This window comes from Panulirus ornatus, chromosome 46 (genome assembly GCF_036320965.1).
Source record: "Panulirus ornatus isolate Po-2019 chromosome 46, ASM3632096v1, whole genome shotgun sequence".
In the NCBI taxonomy this organism is placed as follows: Eukaryota; Metazoa; Arthropoda; class Malacostraca; order Decapoda; family Palinuridae; genus Panulirus; species Panulirus ornatus.
In genome coordinates, this window is record NC_092269.1 from 7,370,429 (window position 1) to 7,385,839 (window position 15,411).

Sequence of the window (15,411 nt, forward strand, 5' to 3'; positions counted from 1 at the left end):
AGTAACTGACTTCTATATGGCATTTCTAGATCTAGATAAAGCCAATGGTATGGTTGACAGAGATGTTGTATGGAAGGTGCTACAGATATATTAGGTGAAGGGAAAATTGCCTAATGTAGTGAGGAGCTTCCACTGGGACAGTAGGGTACATACGTAAATTGGAAAGGAAGAGGACATACGCATGAGTACATATGTTGAGGTACGTTTGAGGCAGGGTTAATGCATGATGCTTATCACTTATTGTATTTGTTTCATTATGCAATTATCTTCTGCCATCAATCCCTGTGAATGATTATTTATCCTTGGTGGATTTATTATTTTTTCCGCTAATTTTCCGGTTTTCATTTGAATGTCTAGGTGTTCACTCATCAGTATCTTTTGTCACCAGGTAGAACACCAATGTCTTTCTATGTTCCTTGCAGGGCATTCATTTATCTTTGTTTGATATCTTTGTAATGTATTTGCTGGTATACATGTAGATTTGACCATGCTGTTTCTAACCACATGTGAAGCTTTTAGTTGTAATATTTGTGTTTTGTTCATGTTTTGTTATCATATATAATCACATGTTTCTCTCTTTTTAAGACTGTAGGTATAATTCCTTTCATCTTTCATTGTAGTTCAAGTGTTTTATTCCCACAGTTTTACCTGTAAAGTGCTTCTTGATTCTCTCCAGCTAATTTGGTTGAGCTTCTTTGGTCATGATCTTACAACACAGTAGTAACAAAGTTTTGCTTTTTAGGTACTTGCAGAACATTTTCATCATCATTTTATCTCTGTTGGTTGGATTTTATTATTATGTCGCTCTGCTTGACTTGATAGGACTGTTTGTCCCTCTTGGTGAATTTTCTTTCATCATTTCACTCATTGCTTGACCTGTTAGGAGTGTTATATGAACGTGCTCTTTGTTTTCAAGAGGGTAAGTAGTTTGAGGAGAAGGTGGTACTGCATCAAGAATGTGCAATGTCACCATGACTGTTTCAGCTTTTTATGACCCTATGTGGTGAGGGAGGTGAATATAAGGGTCTTGGAGCAAAAGTTGGCTCTGCAGTATGCTCTGTAGGGCATGGGAGGTAAAGTGATTGCAGTCTTTGGATGATGGAACTATGAAGGCAGACTTTAGTGAAACTCCATGGGCTGGTAACATATTTTGGGATAGTGTATAAAAGAATTAAGCTGAATAAGTTTCAGGAAGGGGGGTAAGAGAGAATGGCTTGAATGTTAATTTGAACATTGAGGAACTGGAGGATGAGTCACCTTTGGCAAGTCTATGCCATTAGGAGTACACTGTTGTCAAAAAGCTTGTTGTTATATAGGAGACTACATTTCCCGGCTACTGGAAGTAGTTCAGCCTTGGACTGCAGGAGCCTTTTATTAATAAGAGGTCATAGGTGTCTCCAGGACTGTCATAGAATTTGGTCTTGATGGTGTAATTGTAGATTGTTATAGGTACCACTGGGATACAGAAATAGTATCTAATGTCTTCTGCATATATTTTTGAAAGGCCTTTTATTTAGTTTTACACGAAGAACTATTTAAAAGAAAAAAGAGTAGTGTAACACAACGTTTAGTCTGGCCCAGATTTTTCGTATTACTGTATATAAAAATGGTCTAGAAATAGGTCTTCTCCAAAAAGTGACCCAATTTGTTGACACAAAAGTAGGACATGGGGAAAGAGTATCTAGGATTGACTGGATGAATATTCAAATGACCCAAGAGAAATTTTCAGCCCAGTATGAGAAGTGGTAAATGAAACTTAATGTAGGAAGATATAAAGTGATGAATTTTGGGAATAAAAGAAAGAAGATCCTATAGAGATCCAAGAGGAACAAGACCCGAGAGATAGTAACTATGAAATCTACTTAAAAATTGCAGTTTCCTGTGAAAAGACAAACAATGTCAGGATTTTGTAAGAGACTTACAGAGAAAACTTAGACACCACACTGATCTTGTATCCCCAGCTTGTAAAACTACTTTTGAATGTTCATTACAGTTATATTCTTTTGAGCACAGAGGTACCTAGTGACAGCCCTAGGATCCCATTCCTCTATCAAGGAATAAAGTATTGAAATTGAATTGAATTCAATTATCTGAAAGACCAATATCAGCTTGAAAAAAGAAATCAAGAAAATTTTTAACAAAATTAACAGGGAACAGGCATCAGAGATATAGATAGATAGACAGAAATGATCGTAAGCTCCGTGCTAAAGTAATTGACATTTTCCAGTTGCATGAGAGATATGATAACATTGATACAGGTTCCTTGTAAAGCATATACTGATAACCAAAAACAAAGGGCAAAGGTTTAGAGGAAAGGATTGGAAAATACTACTTCAAAAAGTCATTAAAAACTGGAATACACTGCCTGCTAATGTTATGAATATAAGAACACTATAGTCATTCAAAAAGATACTAGGTGATTATATCTGGCATTTAATGGACGAGATAAAAAAGATTTGGTTTTCTTAATTCCTTCTGTAGGTTACTTTCTTAGAAGCCAGAAGTCCCTCTGTTACCTTTTTCTTGTACGTACTGAATGTCTGCTTGTATTTTATATTTCCCTCATTCATTCTCTATTGCTTTCTCTTTGTTCTGTTCTTTCTTACATTTTCTCTTTTTTGTCCAGACATTTTCTCATTTTGTCTCTTCCAGATTCTGTCTCCCTTTCTCTAATCATAAGTAGGTATTGCTTCCTTCTAAACAAAAGTAACCCATGAAAGTTGTTTTTTAAACTGTGCTTTTGTAATAATAAAAATCTTGTAACAGAATTCAACGAGGCACGGGAATGGGTGGCAACACAGCTGCACTTCAACTTGAACCAAGATGTCAACTTATTTGAAACTACCATCAGAGTGTTGGGTGGCCTGCTGTCCACATACCACCTCACTAAGGAACAAATTTTCCTTGATAAAGCTGTAAGAGAAATCTTCATTTTATGGTTAAGACCTCATTATTAGACATTTTATACCAATCAAGCTGCTGAGTGTTATAGATTTTTTCCCTTTGAGTATGGTTTATTTGTTGAAACGTGCCATTATTTACTGAGATGTAAAGCATTAATGTTCACAATTAAAAGAATATGCAGAGTGTATGCTGAAGGTAAACCAAATAATTCTTTTTACAAAAGTTGAGATTGCATTTAAGACTCTCATGTATCATATGTGACATAAATTTTCGTAAATATAATGCACTAACTTTTCATTTCTCACAATTTTTTGCATGAGAGGTTTGACTGAAAGAAGAACAGGAGAATAATAGAATAGTTATGTGGATATTAGGTGTTTGAGGACCAGATGTAATTTCAGAGGTACCCATGGAAGGGGTATAGGAAAAGGACTAGCACAGTGATTAAACGACAAATTACTGCATTGGTGAGGCGACATTAGGGATGGGCATATATACAAATATAGTCAATTCTACAGCCTCATGTCTTTTTTCATAGGGCTCCACCAACTTTGATGCTGCAGTCCAAGTAGGAGCAAGGAAAGGAGAGTTTTTTTGGGGCAGGAAGTTCCTCCATGATGTACCCCTTTCAACCCCCTGACAGTGATACAGCTTTGTTGAGTGGGACTTCTCACATGCAAAGTCCAGAAACACTTGTGCAGTTTATGCACAAACTGATGATTATAGATAGGTAAATAGGTAACACAGAGCTATACACAAATAGATGATTACAGATATGTAATTAGGTAATTACGCACACACACACACACACACACACACACACACATACTTATACAAATCTGTTCATGTTTGTCTATCATTTCCCACCTTTTGAGGTAGTACCAGGAATAGATGAGTAGTAGCCTCATCCAGTCTGTAGTTCTCATTTATAATGGACAAAAAAATGAGCTTACCATCCACAACCAAGGCCGACAGACTGTTTCATGGTTTACCTTGATCACCTCATATGCCATGGTTCATCCCATTGATTGTACACTGCCACATGTATACCATATCTATCCAAGTCATTGTGTCCTGAGTGTTCAGACCCTGATATTCCTAAGCCTTTTTTATTCCATCCATTCCCTTCTTTGGTCTCCCTTGTTCCCTCCACTCCAAACATAGAGATTTACTTCAACTTTTCACTCAATCTTACCATATGTTTGAACCATTTCAGCACACCTTGGTCAGTTCTATCCGTAAATGATCACCTTCTTCTCTTCTGCATTTAGAGCCTAAGACTCATCCATACAAAAGCATTGTAACTAATGTACATTCTTGCCCAAATAGATGCTGAGCTGTTCATCCAAACACTTTCCAGTGTATCTGTGACACGTAACACATGCTCACACACACACACACACACACACACACACACACACACACACACACACACACACACACACACACCCTGGTGATTCACTTCAGCCCTTTTGGTTCCTCTGATATCTAAAGATACCTAAAGTACCCCATTACCAGCAGTTCCTCAACCATCCATTTTCATCTGTTACCTTACTTGTGTTCACATTTACTCTCAACTTTCTCCTTTCATACTACCCCAGACTCTGTCACCACCTTGTAGATTCTGCCATTTGAGCTGTGTCATCTGCAAATAGCAACTCTCTCTCTCTCTCTCTCTCTCTCTCTCTCTCTCTCTCTCTCTCTCTCTCTCTCTCTCTCTCTCTCTCTCTCTCTCTCTCTCTTTCTCTCTCTCTCAGGGGTGTAAGCTTTGTGTCCTATAGGATGGCACATGGAGGGACTAGAAGATAGACATGGCCCCTCAGATAATTTCATCCTGATGTTGCTCTCTAAGGGAGTATTGTGTGAATTGAGGTGTGTATCTGGCACAGTAACATCTTGTACCATTAATGGGCTAGATGAAGGAGTTAAAGTTACAATTTCTGGATGTGGCAGAGCTTTGAAGCCTTCTTAAGCATTTTTTGAGGATGTCCCATACTTTGTAATGTTTGGTTTATTCTTGATGATTTTTTCATCTCATTAGTTTTGAAAAATTTCAAAGTACTCTTCCGCAGCCTTTTATTTTGCGGACTTTTTCTTACCTCCTGCTTTTAAGTAATTGATGTCATAGTGCAACTTAAATTTTTGCAACCATCAAGTCTTAAACTTAAGAGGCTCTCTAATTTTCAACTCTTGTTGGAATTGTTTTGCTATTTTACATAAAACTGAACCAGAAATAGGTACACCTTCACTTCAGTGTTGGTTAATTTTCTAATACACAAGGTGATCAAGGTTGGCTGACCTAGCTCCTTGTATTTTTCTGTGCTTAGGAATGCCTTTAATCAAATAACTGTCAGTATGAAACTAACAGTTTTTCACATTACTCTTTGTTGTTGGATATGGTCTTGTTGCCAACACAATAATGCTTTTTCAGGTTTTGCAGTGACTCACCTATCTATCTTTCCATATCTCTGATGCCTGTTCCATTCTGGAATCTCTCAAAGGGGTGGCCACAGCAATAGTCTCTGTAATGAGTGAACTCTAGTGGCACTTCTTGATCTTTAGTGCCTCACCCTTTAACAGGCCACTGGCAGAGGGCAGGTCTGGTATAGTGTTTGCAGAGGCACCTACCTAATGTTCCTGGTGACTAATGATACCTAATGCTCCTACCTACTACTACTTTCTGTTGCTCCCACCATCTCACCAAAAGGCAGGGCTAGCACAAAGCACATCTTTTTCGTATTTTTGTAAAATTCTAACTTTTGTATTATGGTAAGCACAGTTACAGTCATCACTGTCACTTGGAGATTCTTGAGTACCGTTATGAAGCAGAAATAACAGAATAACCTCAGAAATAACAAAATCTCAGAGCTTTACTATCATGTCAAATTCAGACTGGGAGAACAGTGATGAAGCAATGGCATGAGCTTCATTAGCAAACAGACAATAGAGCAGTGACCAAAACTCTTGTTATTTTGATAGGAATTTTAATGTGCTGGTTTTAGAATTTTGGGTGTTTTCTGACTATGGATCTTCTATTGTACCATGATCAAATATGATTATAAAATTTTTGTACAGCTCCCTTTTGACAAACATGTCCATTGCTCTTCTTATATTAGGAGTTCATGGTAAAAATATAACTTAGGTATGATATCATCCTCAAGTTTTCTTTGATTTAGCTCAGCATCTTGTATTGTTCATATCAAGGAAAAAATTGAGACAAAAAGTAGAATGATTATCAATAGAAACTCCTACAGTTTAGTATTACTTCTTGAGCCGTTGATTGGAAGAATTGTTTCTTTGCCCTAGGTGATTATTTTTTCAGTCTTATTGCTTTTTCTTAGCTTCTCTGTTTATTGTTAATGTTTTAATTTTTCTTGGAATTTCCAAATCACATAACCCTTCAAATGACACCATAGACATTTTCATCAATATCATAGCACCAGGTAGAAAAACAGAACTTTTTAGTTTTGCAGTTTCAGAAAATGAGTGCATCAATCAAAACATTTTGTGTCATCCAGATGTTATGTTGTTATTTATCACTCTGTTTCAGGTTGACTTGGGAGACCGGCTAGTTGCAGGATTCAGCAGTGGTTCAGGGGTACCCTTTGCTGATGTAAACCTTTACTCACGAAGAGCTTCCAAACCTAAGTGGGGACCTGACTCCTCAACCTCTGAAGTGACAACCATTCAGTTGGAGTTCCGTGATCTCTCGCGTGTCACTGGAAACCCAGTTTATGAGGTAAATTTTTTTCATTTTTGTTTGCTTGATAAGTTAGTAATGTGATTACAAGTGTATTTTCTGATTTTTTAATGCCTTCGTTACCGGTTTGAGGCCTAGGACCCCTGATCACTGCAAGTTCATGGAAACAGAAGTTGAAAGGAGAAAGATATAACTGATCCCCACCCTTATCAACATCACATTTTCTTCAGGAGAAGGAGTATAGCCAGCATTGTGATCAATTGCATCTTATTTTTGTTAATTGTTGTTCATGTGATTTTACTAAGAGTTCTAGACCTATAAGTATGTCTTGCCATGTTTTGTTTAGATTAGTGATGTAAAGTTTTCTGGTAAGACTTAAATATCAGAAACTTGTAAGTTTTGCAGCAGATTGGAAAATTTTTAATCACAGTTTCCTCACCATTCTCTGCATGGCAAGTTTATTCTTCTGAAATGCATGGAAAGCAGGATGTTAGTAACTATTACTGTTGTTTTGTTTTTGTTTTGTATAGGCTTGGTTGATTTGAAAGTTATTTTCAGAGGAGCATTTGCCTGTAGTTTTTGAGTGGAAAGGCTGGATTCTGAATAATGGATTGTGTATCAGTCTTTCCCTATAAAGCATCATAGTTTAAGTGCATAAAGGGACAAATTGGATGCAGACTTGTGATTAGATTTATTGTCATATATGTCATACAGTATTTGTGTGTTTCACCTGATGCACATATTCAGTGAAAAAATGTATTTTTTCAGGAAAAAGCTACATTTGTTAGTGAGCACATCCACAAGTTACCAAAGACTGAGGGTTTGGTTCCAATCTTCATCAATGCCCAGACAGGACAATGGCGATCACATTCCACCATCACACTAGGAGCCCGAGGAGACTCTTATTATGAGTACCTGCTGAAGCAGTGGATCCAAACTGGTCGCACCAAAGATTAGTAAGTAGCATGATGTTTTTCCTTTCATTTCTAACTGTGATCAGACTAAAGCTCAAGTTTTTCCCCATTTGAATTGGGTAGTGTGGAAATGGGCTAGTTCTTTTCTAGATAGCTGTATTCTCAAACAAGGAATTACCCAAAATTGAGGAGGTAAGCTGTGCCATCTAAATGTCAGCACTCCTGATTGGCACCCTGTGGCACAAGTGCTTCCATTTCATTCAGTCAAGGATTGTTCCTTGACATCCTGATATGAGTTTATTCATTGTATCTGCCTGGTTAGTTCAGAGATAGAAATCCTCAAGCTTTCTCTTGTCATGTTACAATAAGTGTTTTAATCAGAACTGCATTTGAGTCAGTGGGCAGCTACTCCACTCCATGAAAGATGGGATTGATAAAGTTTGTTAATGTGAATATAGCACAATATAGCAGTTATTTTTACTGCCGAGACTAATTCAATAAACGCTATGTTTTCAGTCTGAGAGATGACTACAATGAAAGTGTTTCTGGTATGGAGCATTACTTAGCAGCTAGAACAGAACCAAGTAATCTACTTTTCTTTGGGGAGCTTCATGGCAGTAGCAAAAACTTTGTCAACAAGATGGATGAGCTGACTTGTTATCTCCCTGGAACTCTTGCACTTGGTGTCCATTATGGAATGCCAAAACATCATATGGAGATAGCTGAACAACTAATGTATACCTGTACTCAGACGTGGCTTCGCCAGCCCACCAATCTTGCTCCAGAAATTACTTATTTCAATACTCAGGTATTACTGGAACTAGTATTTCTTTATATCCTTCCAGGACATATTTAAAGAGCATCACCAAAATTTATTTCAATTTTCTTTGCTTAAACCTATTGAGTACTTTTTAGTCCTTTTTTCATTTCATCATCATCTGAAAAGTTTAGCCATTGCTGATTTGAAATGGAGAGCACAACAAAATTTTGTTCTACCATAGATAATAAATCAGTGAAAAATAACTGTTCCATTATGTACTCACCACAAACTTTTTATGTTGTTTTGCAGCCCACAGGCACCAGTGACGACTTTTATGTGAAAAACAATGATGCTCACTACCTGCTGCGGCCTGAGACAATCGAGTCCTTATGGTATATGTATCACCTTACAGGAAATAGAACATACCAAGACTGGGGTTGGCAGATGTTTCAGGTAATTTCCTAGATTTCATGTAGTACCAACTTACATATAGGATGGTTAACAGAATAATAGATTTAAGAAATATCAGAGGGAAACTTTTTTGCAATATGGCCTAAGGATTGTTAAAGGATATGTTGACCAGGTGTTTGCTTTGAAAAATCAGTGAGAGAAATACTTGAAGAGGATTTATATGTGGCATTTATAAATCTGGAGAAAGCATATAATGGGGTTTTGAAGATGCCTTTAGAAAGTTTTATGAATATCTGGTGTGAGAGGAAAGCTATTAATTGCATGAGGAGAGTAAGACGTGGTGTAAGTAGGAACAGAAGCTATTAATTGCATGAGGAGAGTAAGACGTGGTGTAAGTAGGAACAGAGAATGTTTGGTTCCAAATGAAGGAGGAGTCTGCATTTTGGGTGTTTTACATCAGCATAACTGTTTATGTGTTCACAATTAAAACACTGAACATGGAAAGTTTGTAATTAAGAAATGCCATGGTACTGTGGAAGCCTGTGTATGCATAGCATCATGGACATAAGATGAGGATGTAAGCATGTGATCCTTCCCTTGTAAATAGGAATGGAATTAAAGATGAAACAGCATTGTTGCCTCAGTTTTAACCTTAAGCCTGTCCCTCAGTCCATCATAGTTTTCAACACATATGCTTCTCTTTTTAAAAGTTTTTCTGCACCTTTAGTAGCTTTCCTCTCACTCTATGCTTTTCTGTATTAACTTTCCTTTCAGCCTTTTGAGGAGATAAATGCTGTAATGCTCTCATGTTCTTTCTACTTTTTCAGATGAATATTTTATGGTAGACATTTGATTCATTCATTTTTTCTTATATATTTTGTATTTTTCTCTCCTTACCACAAAGGTTTATAATCATTTGTATTTATTACCCTAACAGGTATTGTTGTCCTTTGAAACAACCAGCTTGAAAATCTATGTTTTACATTCATTTCATAAACTTTTTTTTTGTCATTTAACCTTGTAGTGGGGAGGGGTATCCCTCATGAGATACTGAATTCACATTGTTTTAGATTATTCAAATTTGGGGTCTTATTTGTTGAAGGGTTAAGTCATGTGTGAATTTCATTTCCTCTCATGCTAGCACATATATTACATGAAAACATGCATGTAATATCTCTTTTTCTCCTTCCTTAGTCACTGAACTTAACTAGTCCAAGCTATTAACATTTTCCTGCTTGTGTGACTTTTTCAGTCTCCTTAATTGCAATCCCATTTCATTTTGCACCTGTATCACTTCTCACTCCCTTATCCCTGATTTTCAGTAAACCGTGGAATACTCTTAATTTCTATTTCTTGTTTCATTGGGTTTTGATAATGCTGCTAGTCAGGTATTGTCAGATGTGAAACTTCCCTTTTTTGATTTTGTATTTCCACCTCAGTGCATTAATACTTGTAGAGAAGATTCATGTTCTTGTTGGTAATGATTACTAGGAGCCTTTCAGATACTGAAATTTTATGTTTTCTTGCAGGGTATAGAAACATACTGCAAGGTAGAAAATGGCTACACATCTATAGGCAATGTGAGAAGCATTGTGGACCCAAAACCCAAAGACAAGATGGAATCATTTTTCCTTGGGGAGACTCTAAAATATCTCTATCTGTTATTTATGGATGATCAGAGTGCATTTAGTGTTGACAAATGGGTATTCAATAGTGAGGCTCATCCGTTACCAATATATGCACACTAGTCTCACACAAGTCATAATCGTTGTAAACTTTGTTATTGATTTTTATATTATTTATGTTGAAAGATATGGTAAATGAGTGATTCTTATTTTTAGCAGTAACTCATTTAATTCCAAGGAAAAGCATTCTGCCAATATTCGCCATACAGTACCGTACTGTGATACTGATATTGTGAAGGTCTGGATATTCCAGTATTCAGAATAACTTTTATCAGGTTATATTACAGGCCATTACTTTTGATAACTATTGTCTGTATATTGCATATTTTTATTGCAATTGTTCCCCAAGATTGTTCACTAAGATTGTTTGTTCTCCAGAACAGTATATATTTTTTCCATTATGTAAAGTTAACAATGTTAAAACTATTTTTGCTTGGAAAATACTATATAGTCTGTAAGATGCCAAACATCAAACAAGGTGTGTTCTTGAACAGAATTGTTTTTGTAAGGATGGCATATGATATACTGGTGTGAATAGTGTAGTAGATGACTTATCACCTAGCTAGTTTGATGCCATTGGCCATATCCTGGAAATTTTTTGTAACATGACATTATTGTAATCTTATATTGGAGCCTTACTTGTGATGTAAATATTAACTGTGGCCCTCTACATATGTATGTCATCATTATCTATAGCTATAGTGTGCACCAGCCATGAATGATGCAGTATGTCCCAGAATGGTGTAGGCAGCATCTTTTGCAATTATATGAATTGCTGAGCTACTTGAAGGAAATACATCTCCGTCCTTTCAGACTGACTTAAGGATATGTAAGTTATGATGGTCTTTTTATGTGGCATATACAGTATATGCAGTTTCATGTACATGCATGTTCCTATTGATAATGGTTGGAATGTCATTGTGGATGGGGTGCAGGCAAGGGCTTAGGTGTGAGCTGCATTGGAAGAGAAATTTAGATAAACAGTGGGAGAGTCTCATAAAAGAACTGCAAAAGAAGAGCTTTGTATGAAAACTGCCAAGAAATATAAGATAGAATAAATCTTTGCAAAGTGAGTGAAAAAAGAAAGGAAAAGCACATCTTGAGAGGACTGTGTCAGATGAAAAGATCACCAAAGTCAGAAATAAGAACATACAGAAGAGTTAAGGTATTAATGTAAGATCACTTGTTTGTGAAAGAGGAGTTCTTAATGTGGTATAAATTTATATAGGGGTTAGATGGAGGAGGATTGAGCCTGAAAGACTGGAGTGCACAACATGGAAGACACAGATCAAGGTAGAATATAAGCACTTAGTGAAAGAGTGAATATTAACCCTTTTGCTGCTGTAAAATGAAAGCTCATTTTTTTTCTTTTACATAAAACATCAAAAACACTGAAATCATTTAAAAGCATGCAAATTGCAGTTTATAGAAAAAAGACCTTTTACCAAATATAATTTCCAACATATTCTACTAAAATCATCGAGAATGAGACTATATCAAGAATGTGTTTTACAAACATGTTAATTCAATATGCATATAGAATTTTGCCAAAGAACTGTATGAAAAGATGCTTGTTATATTTCTTTGCTGGTGGAAAATGAAAGAAAAAAAGTGATGGGACCATATACTCCCTAATGTTTCAGGATTGTTCGAGGGGGTTATCATTTGAAATACAACTGTCCTTTGATGTCATCATTGATTCATCAATGAAAAATTCTTTGTTTCTGTTATAAATTGCTGGGTACCTAACTTTCACCATGTCTAATATTGCTGTGATTTGGCAATACCCATCACTATTATTTGTAATATTTTTTACTGTTATGAGAATGCAAAGTTGCGTGAATCAGTTGATATTGATCCCATGTAAAAATACTTGCAGAGCAGGTGTATGGAAAAGTCAGTATGCATCCTTAAAGTATGGACACCTTACATAAGAGGTCTGTGGGTATTTCAAGGTCTTTGGGATATTCACAAATCTCACATTAAATTGAATATTTTTATAAATCTACAAGATAAATCCTAATGTCAAAGACTAGGGAAGAATAATGTATTCATGTATATCCAAATATGGCAGTGAAAGGGTTGAAGAAAACATTATTACTTTGGAGATACTCTCAGTAACACCAATGATTTATGTTAGATTAGCTCTGCATGTGGTGGTAGGGGGTGGCAGGATACATTCATAAGAATGAGGCTTATTCAGTTGGTAAAACTAACATCCATTATATTATCTTTTACTGAGTTGTACAAAAGCTGGCAAGGTTAGAATCCACAAGATAAGGGCAATGGTATGGAAGAGCATTTGCTCCAAATCATAGTGTAGCAGATATCACCTCTCCAAGTGTCCATTACTGTTATATGACGAAATTGTTAAAAAAGAAATGCTGCATACTTACGGTAGGATATTCAACACAATTTGTAAGCTTGTAAGTCACAATGCAACTCCACAGAGTCTTGCAGTATGCAGCAGCAGTGCTCTAAGCATTTATCCCACAAATAGCCATGTGGATTTAGTTATGGAACAAGTGCATCAGTAATTTTCTGCACTCAGTGAAAGAATGAAAGATAAAATGTTATGTGCCCCAAGTACAAAGTAGATCATAGCATTTAAGGTAACATGATGGAAAGGGAAGTAGTTATTAGGAGATGGGAAGCAGGTAAGATGTTGAAATACTGAGAAATGAATATTAAGGTTTTTCAACTTAGGGTTCATTGGGAATTAGGACGAAATGTTTGTCTCAAAAGAGAGAAAGCCAACTGTACGAAACCTTACTTTTTTGATATTTGCCCTATAGTACATGATTTTCTTGCAGCTTAACAATTAGCGAGTGTAAAGTCACTATATGGCTTAGATGTAAAAAGGATATAGCACACTTTCTCAGCTGATCTTCAGTGTTCATGACACCTGTTATATAAGTCCTGTGAAGACAGCTCCTCACCTCTCCCATGAAATATCCTTAAAATGTCCTGGCATTTCAGAGCAAAGATTATTACTTGAGTATTGACAGATCTCTTCTGATCTCCAGACTTGTAGTACTTGTATTTCTTGGGTACTATTGTATGTACTTAAAGCACAAGTACTTATATCATACTTGTACTTGTGATTTTTTTTTCTACATTACTGTCTCATACTTGTACTCATATTCAAGCTACTCAAGCACTTGTACAAGTATAAGGACGTAAATTGCTTCAATTAGAAAACAGAATTTTAGTCAGAAGTATTTGGTTGTGTAGAATGAAATGATACATTCAACCCTCACACTGCCAGTCCTCACTTCATTTTGATATCATGCTCTATCATTTGTGTTATACATCTGTGGAATCTAAAGAGAGGAAGCTTAAAAATTTAGTTAAGATAGGAAAAAATACTATAGAAATATTTGACAAATCTAAAACTTTTGTTCCAGTTTAAGCAGCCTTATATATAAAGTAAACGAGAGTCATGTAGTCAAAAATATGCAGTGTTATGGAGACGGTTATTTTGGCTCTTGACAAGTTTTATTTAGATATAAACATATGATTTACATTAATCAAATTGTGTATTTATGTTTTTATTAGTATTTTTTCATACAGTATGACTAAGATTTAATCGAGGTTTTTATATTTTGATCATACGATCCCATGATCCGTTTCTGGGGTTCCTGCAGCTTCAAGGCTGTGCTACAATCAGTAGAATGGATTCTTTGGAGTGAAAAGCTTTTTGATGAGATTGTACTCGTTTTCATCCATGTACAGTGATGCAACCTTGCTGAAGGTGATTTTTTCAAAATTGGCATAACATATAGGTAGAATCTGGTAACCCCATCTGAGTGTTATATTCATGTTGAAGCTTGCATGCTATAACTCGCACTTTTGAATTAGTTTACATAAATTGAGAAGTAATCCTCCTCATACTTGTACTCATACTCAGGTAATTACTCATACGTATATTCTAAGACACGAACTCTTGACTCTTAAAATGTACTCATGCTACAAGTCTGTTGATCACCAGAAGGACTTACCAAAGCCATACTTGTTAGTCAGCTTTTCTCTCTGAATCAATACATACAATCCATAATTTAAGTAGCTACACTTTGAGACTTTCAAATTGTCATTTTAGGAAATTGTATCAAATTTTTTTTTTTTGTTTTGTTTTTATTTGGTTGTTTGTGCATATTATGTACTTTTTTTTTTTTACAAAAATAGGTGTGAATGAAATGCAAGTGTTTCACCAGACTTCGAGACGATGAAAATCAAAGGTATGTTCTTGTGTCCTGTTGTGCATGCCTTATATTTCACTGTTGTTGTGTTTATATAAATTTTTTCATTATCATGAGGAGCAATATATATATTTTTTTTATTCAAGTTTATGAAATATTTTTTTCATATTTATAAGACATTATTTCTTCTGTTTTAAAGAGAAAGAAATCTTGAGATACTTATGAAATTGATTATCACAACACACTGAACATATACTGTTTAAATGAGCTGATGCCATTTCTGATGACAGCAAAAAGTTAGATTTTGCTTTAATTCAAACAACTGACTTTCCCATTTTTTTCTCCTTGCCAAACTTATAGTCTATATATTGTGATTTTATGTTATCATAACATATTTGTATTTTTTATATTAATATAAAAGTTACTTAAAAAGCTTACAGTTTTTATTAGTTTATCCTTCTGATGTTGACCAAAGTAGCCATTCTGCATGAATGTCTCTCTCTCCCCCAATAAAACCTTTAATTAGTTTGAAAAATTTATAGTCTTTCCTCTAAGCCTGATTATTTTGTTCTTTTTTTTTTTTTTTTTTTTTTTTTTTTTTTTTTTTTTGCCGGTCTCCCGCGTTTGCGAGGTAGCGCAAGGAAACAGACGAAAGAAATGGCCCAACCCACCCCTATACACATGTATATACATACGTCCACACACGCAAATATACATACCTACACAGCTTTCCATGGTTTACCCCAGACGCTTCACATGCCCTGATTCAATCCACTGACAGCACGTCAACCCCGGTATACAACATCGATCCAATTCACTCTATTCCTTGCCCTCCTTT

General features: G+C 35.7%; 1 protein-coding gene across 2 annotated transcripts in view; it reads left to right on the forward strand.

Moving 5' to 3' along the window:
• alpha-Man-Ib (alpha-Mannosidase class I b) overlaps positions 1-15,008 on the forward strand; it is a 29,542-nt gene extending 14,534 nt beyond the window's left edge. For both annotated transcript variants that reach the window (XM_071688763.1, XM_071688764.1), the window contains exons 6-11: positions 2,767-2,915; positions 6,455-6,643; positions 7,373-7,560; positions 8,035-8,326; positions 8,588-8,731; positions 10,219-15,008. In XM_071688763.1, coding sequence (XP_071544864.1) covers positions 2,767-2,915; positions 6,455-6,643; positions 7,373-7,560; positions 8,035-8,326; positions 8,588-8,731; positions 10,219-10,437 — 1,181 coding nt within the window. In that variant the 3' untranslated portion in view covers positions 10,438-15,008. The remainder of the gene's footprint in view (positions 1-2,766; positions 2,916-6,454; positions 6,644-7,372; positions 7,561-8,034; positions 8,327-8,587; positions 8,732-10,218) is intronic.
• Positions 15,009-15,411: the final 403 nt, after the last annotated feature.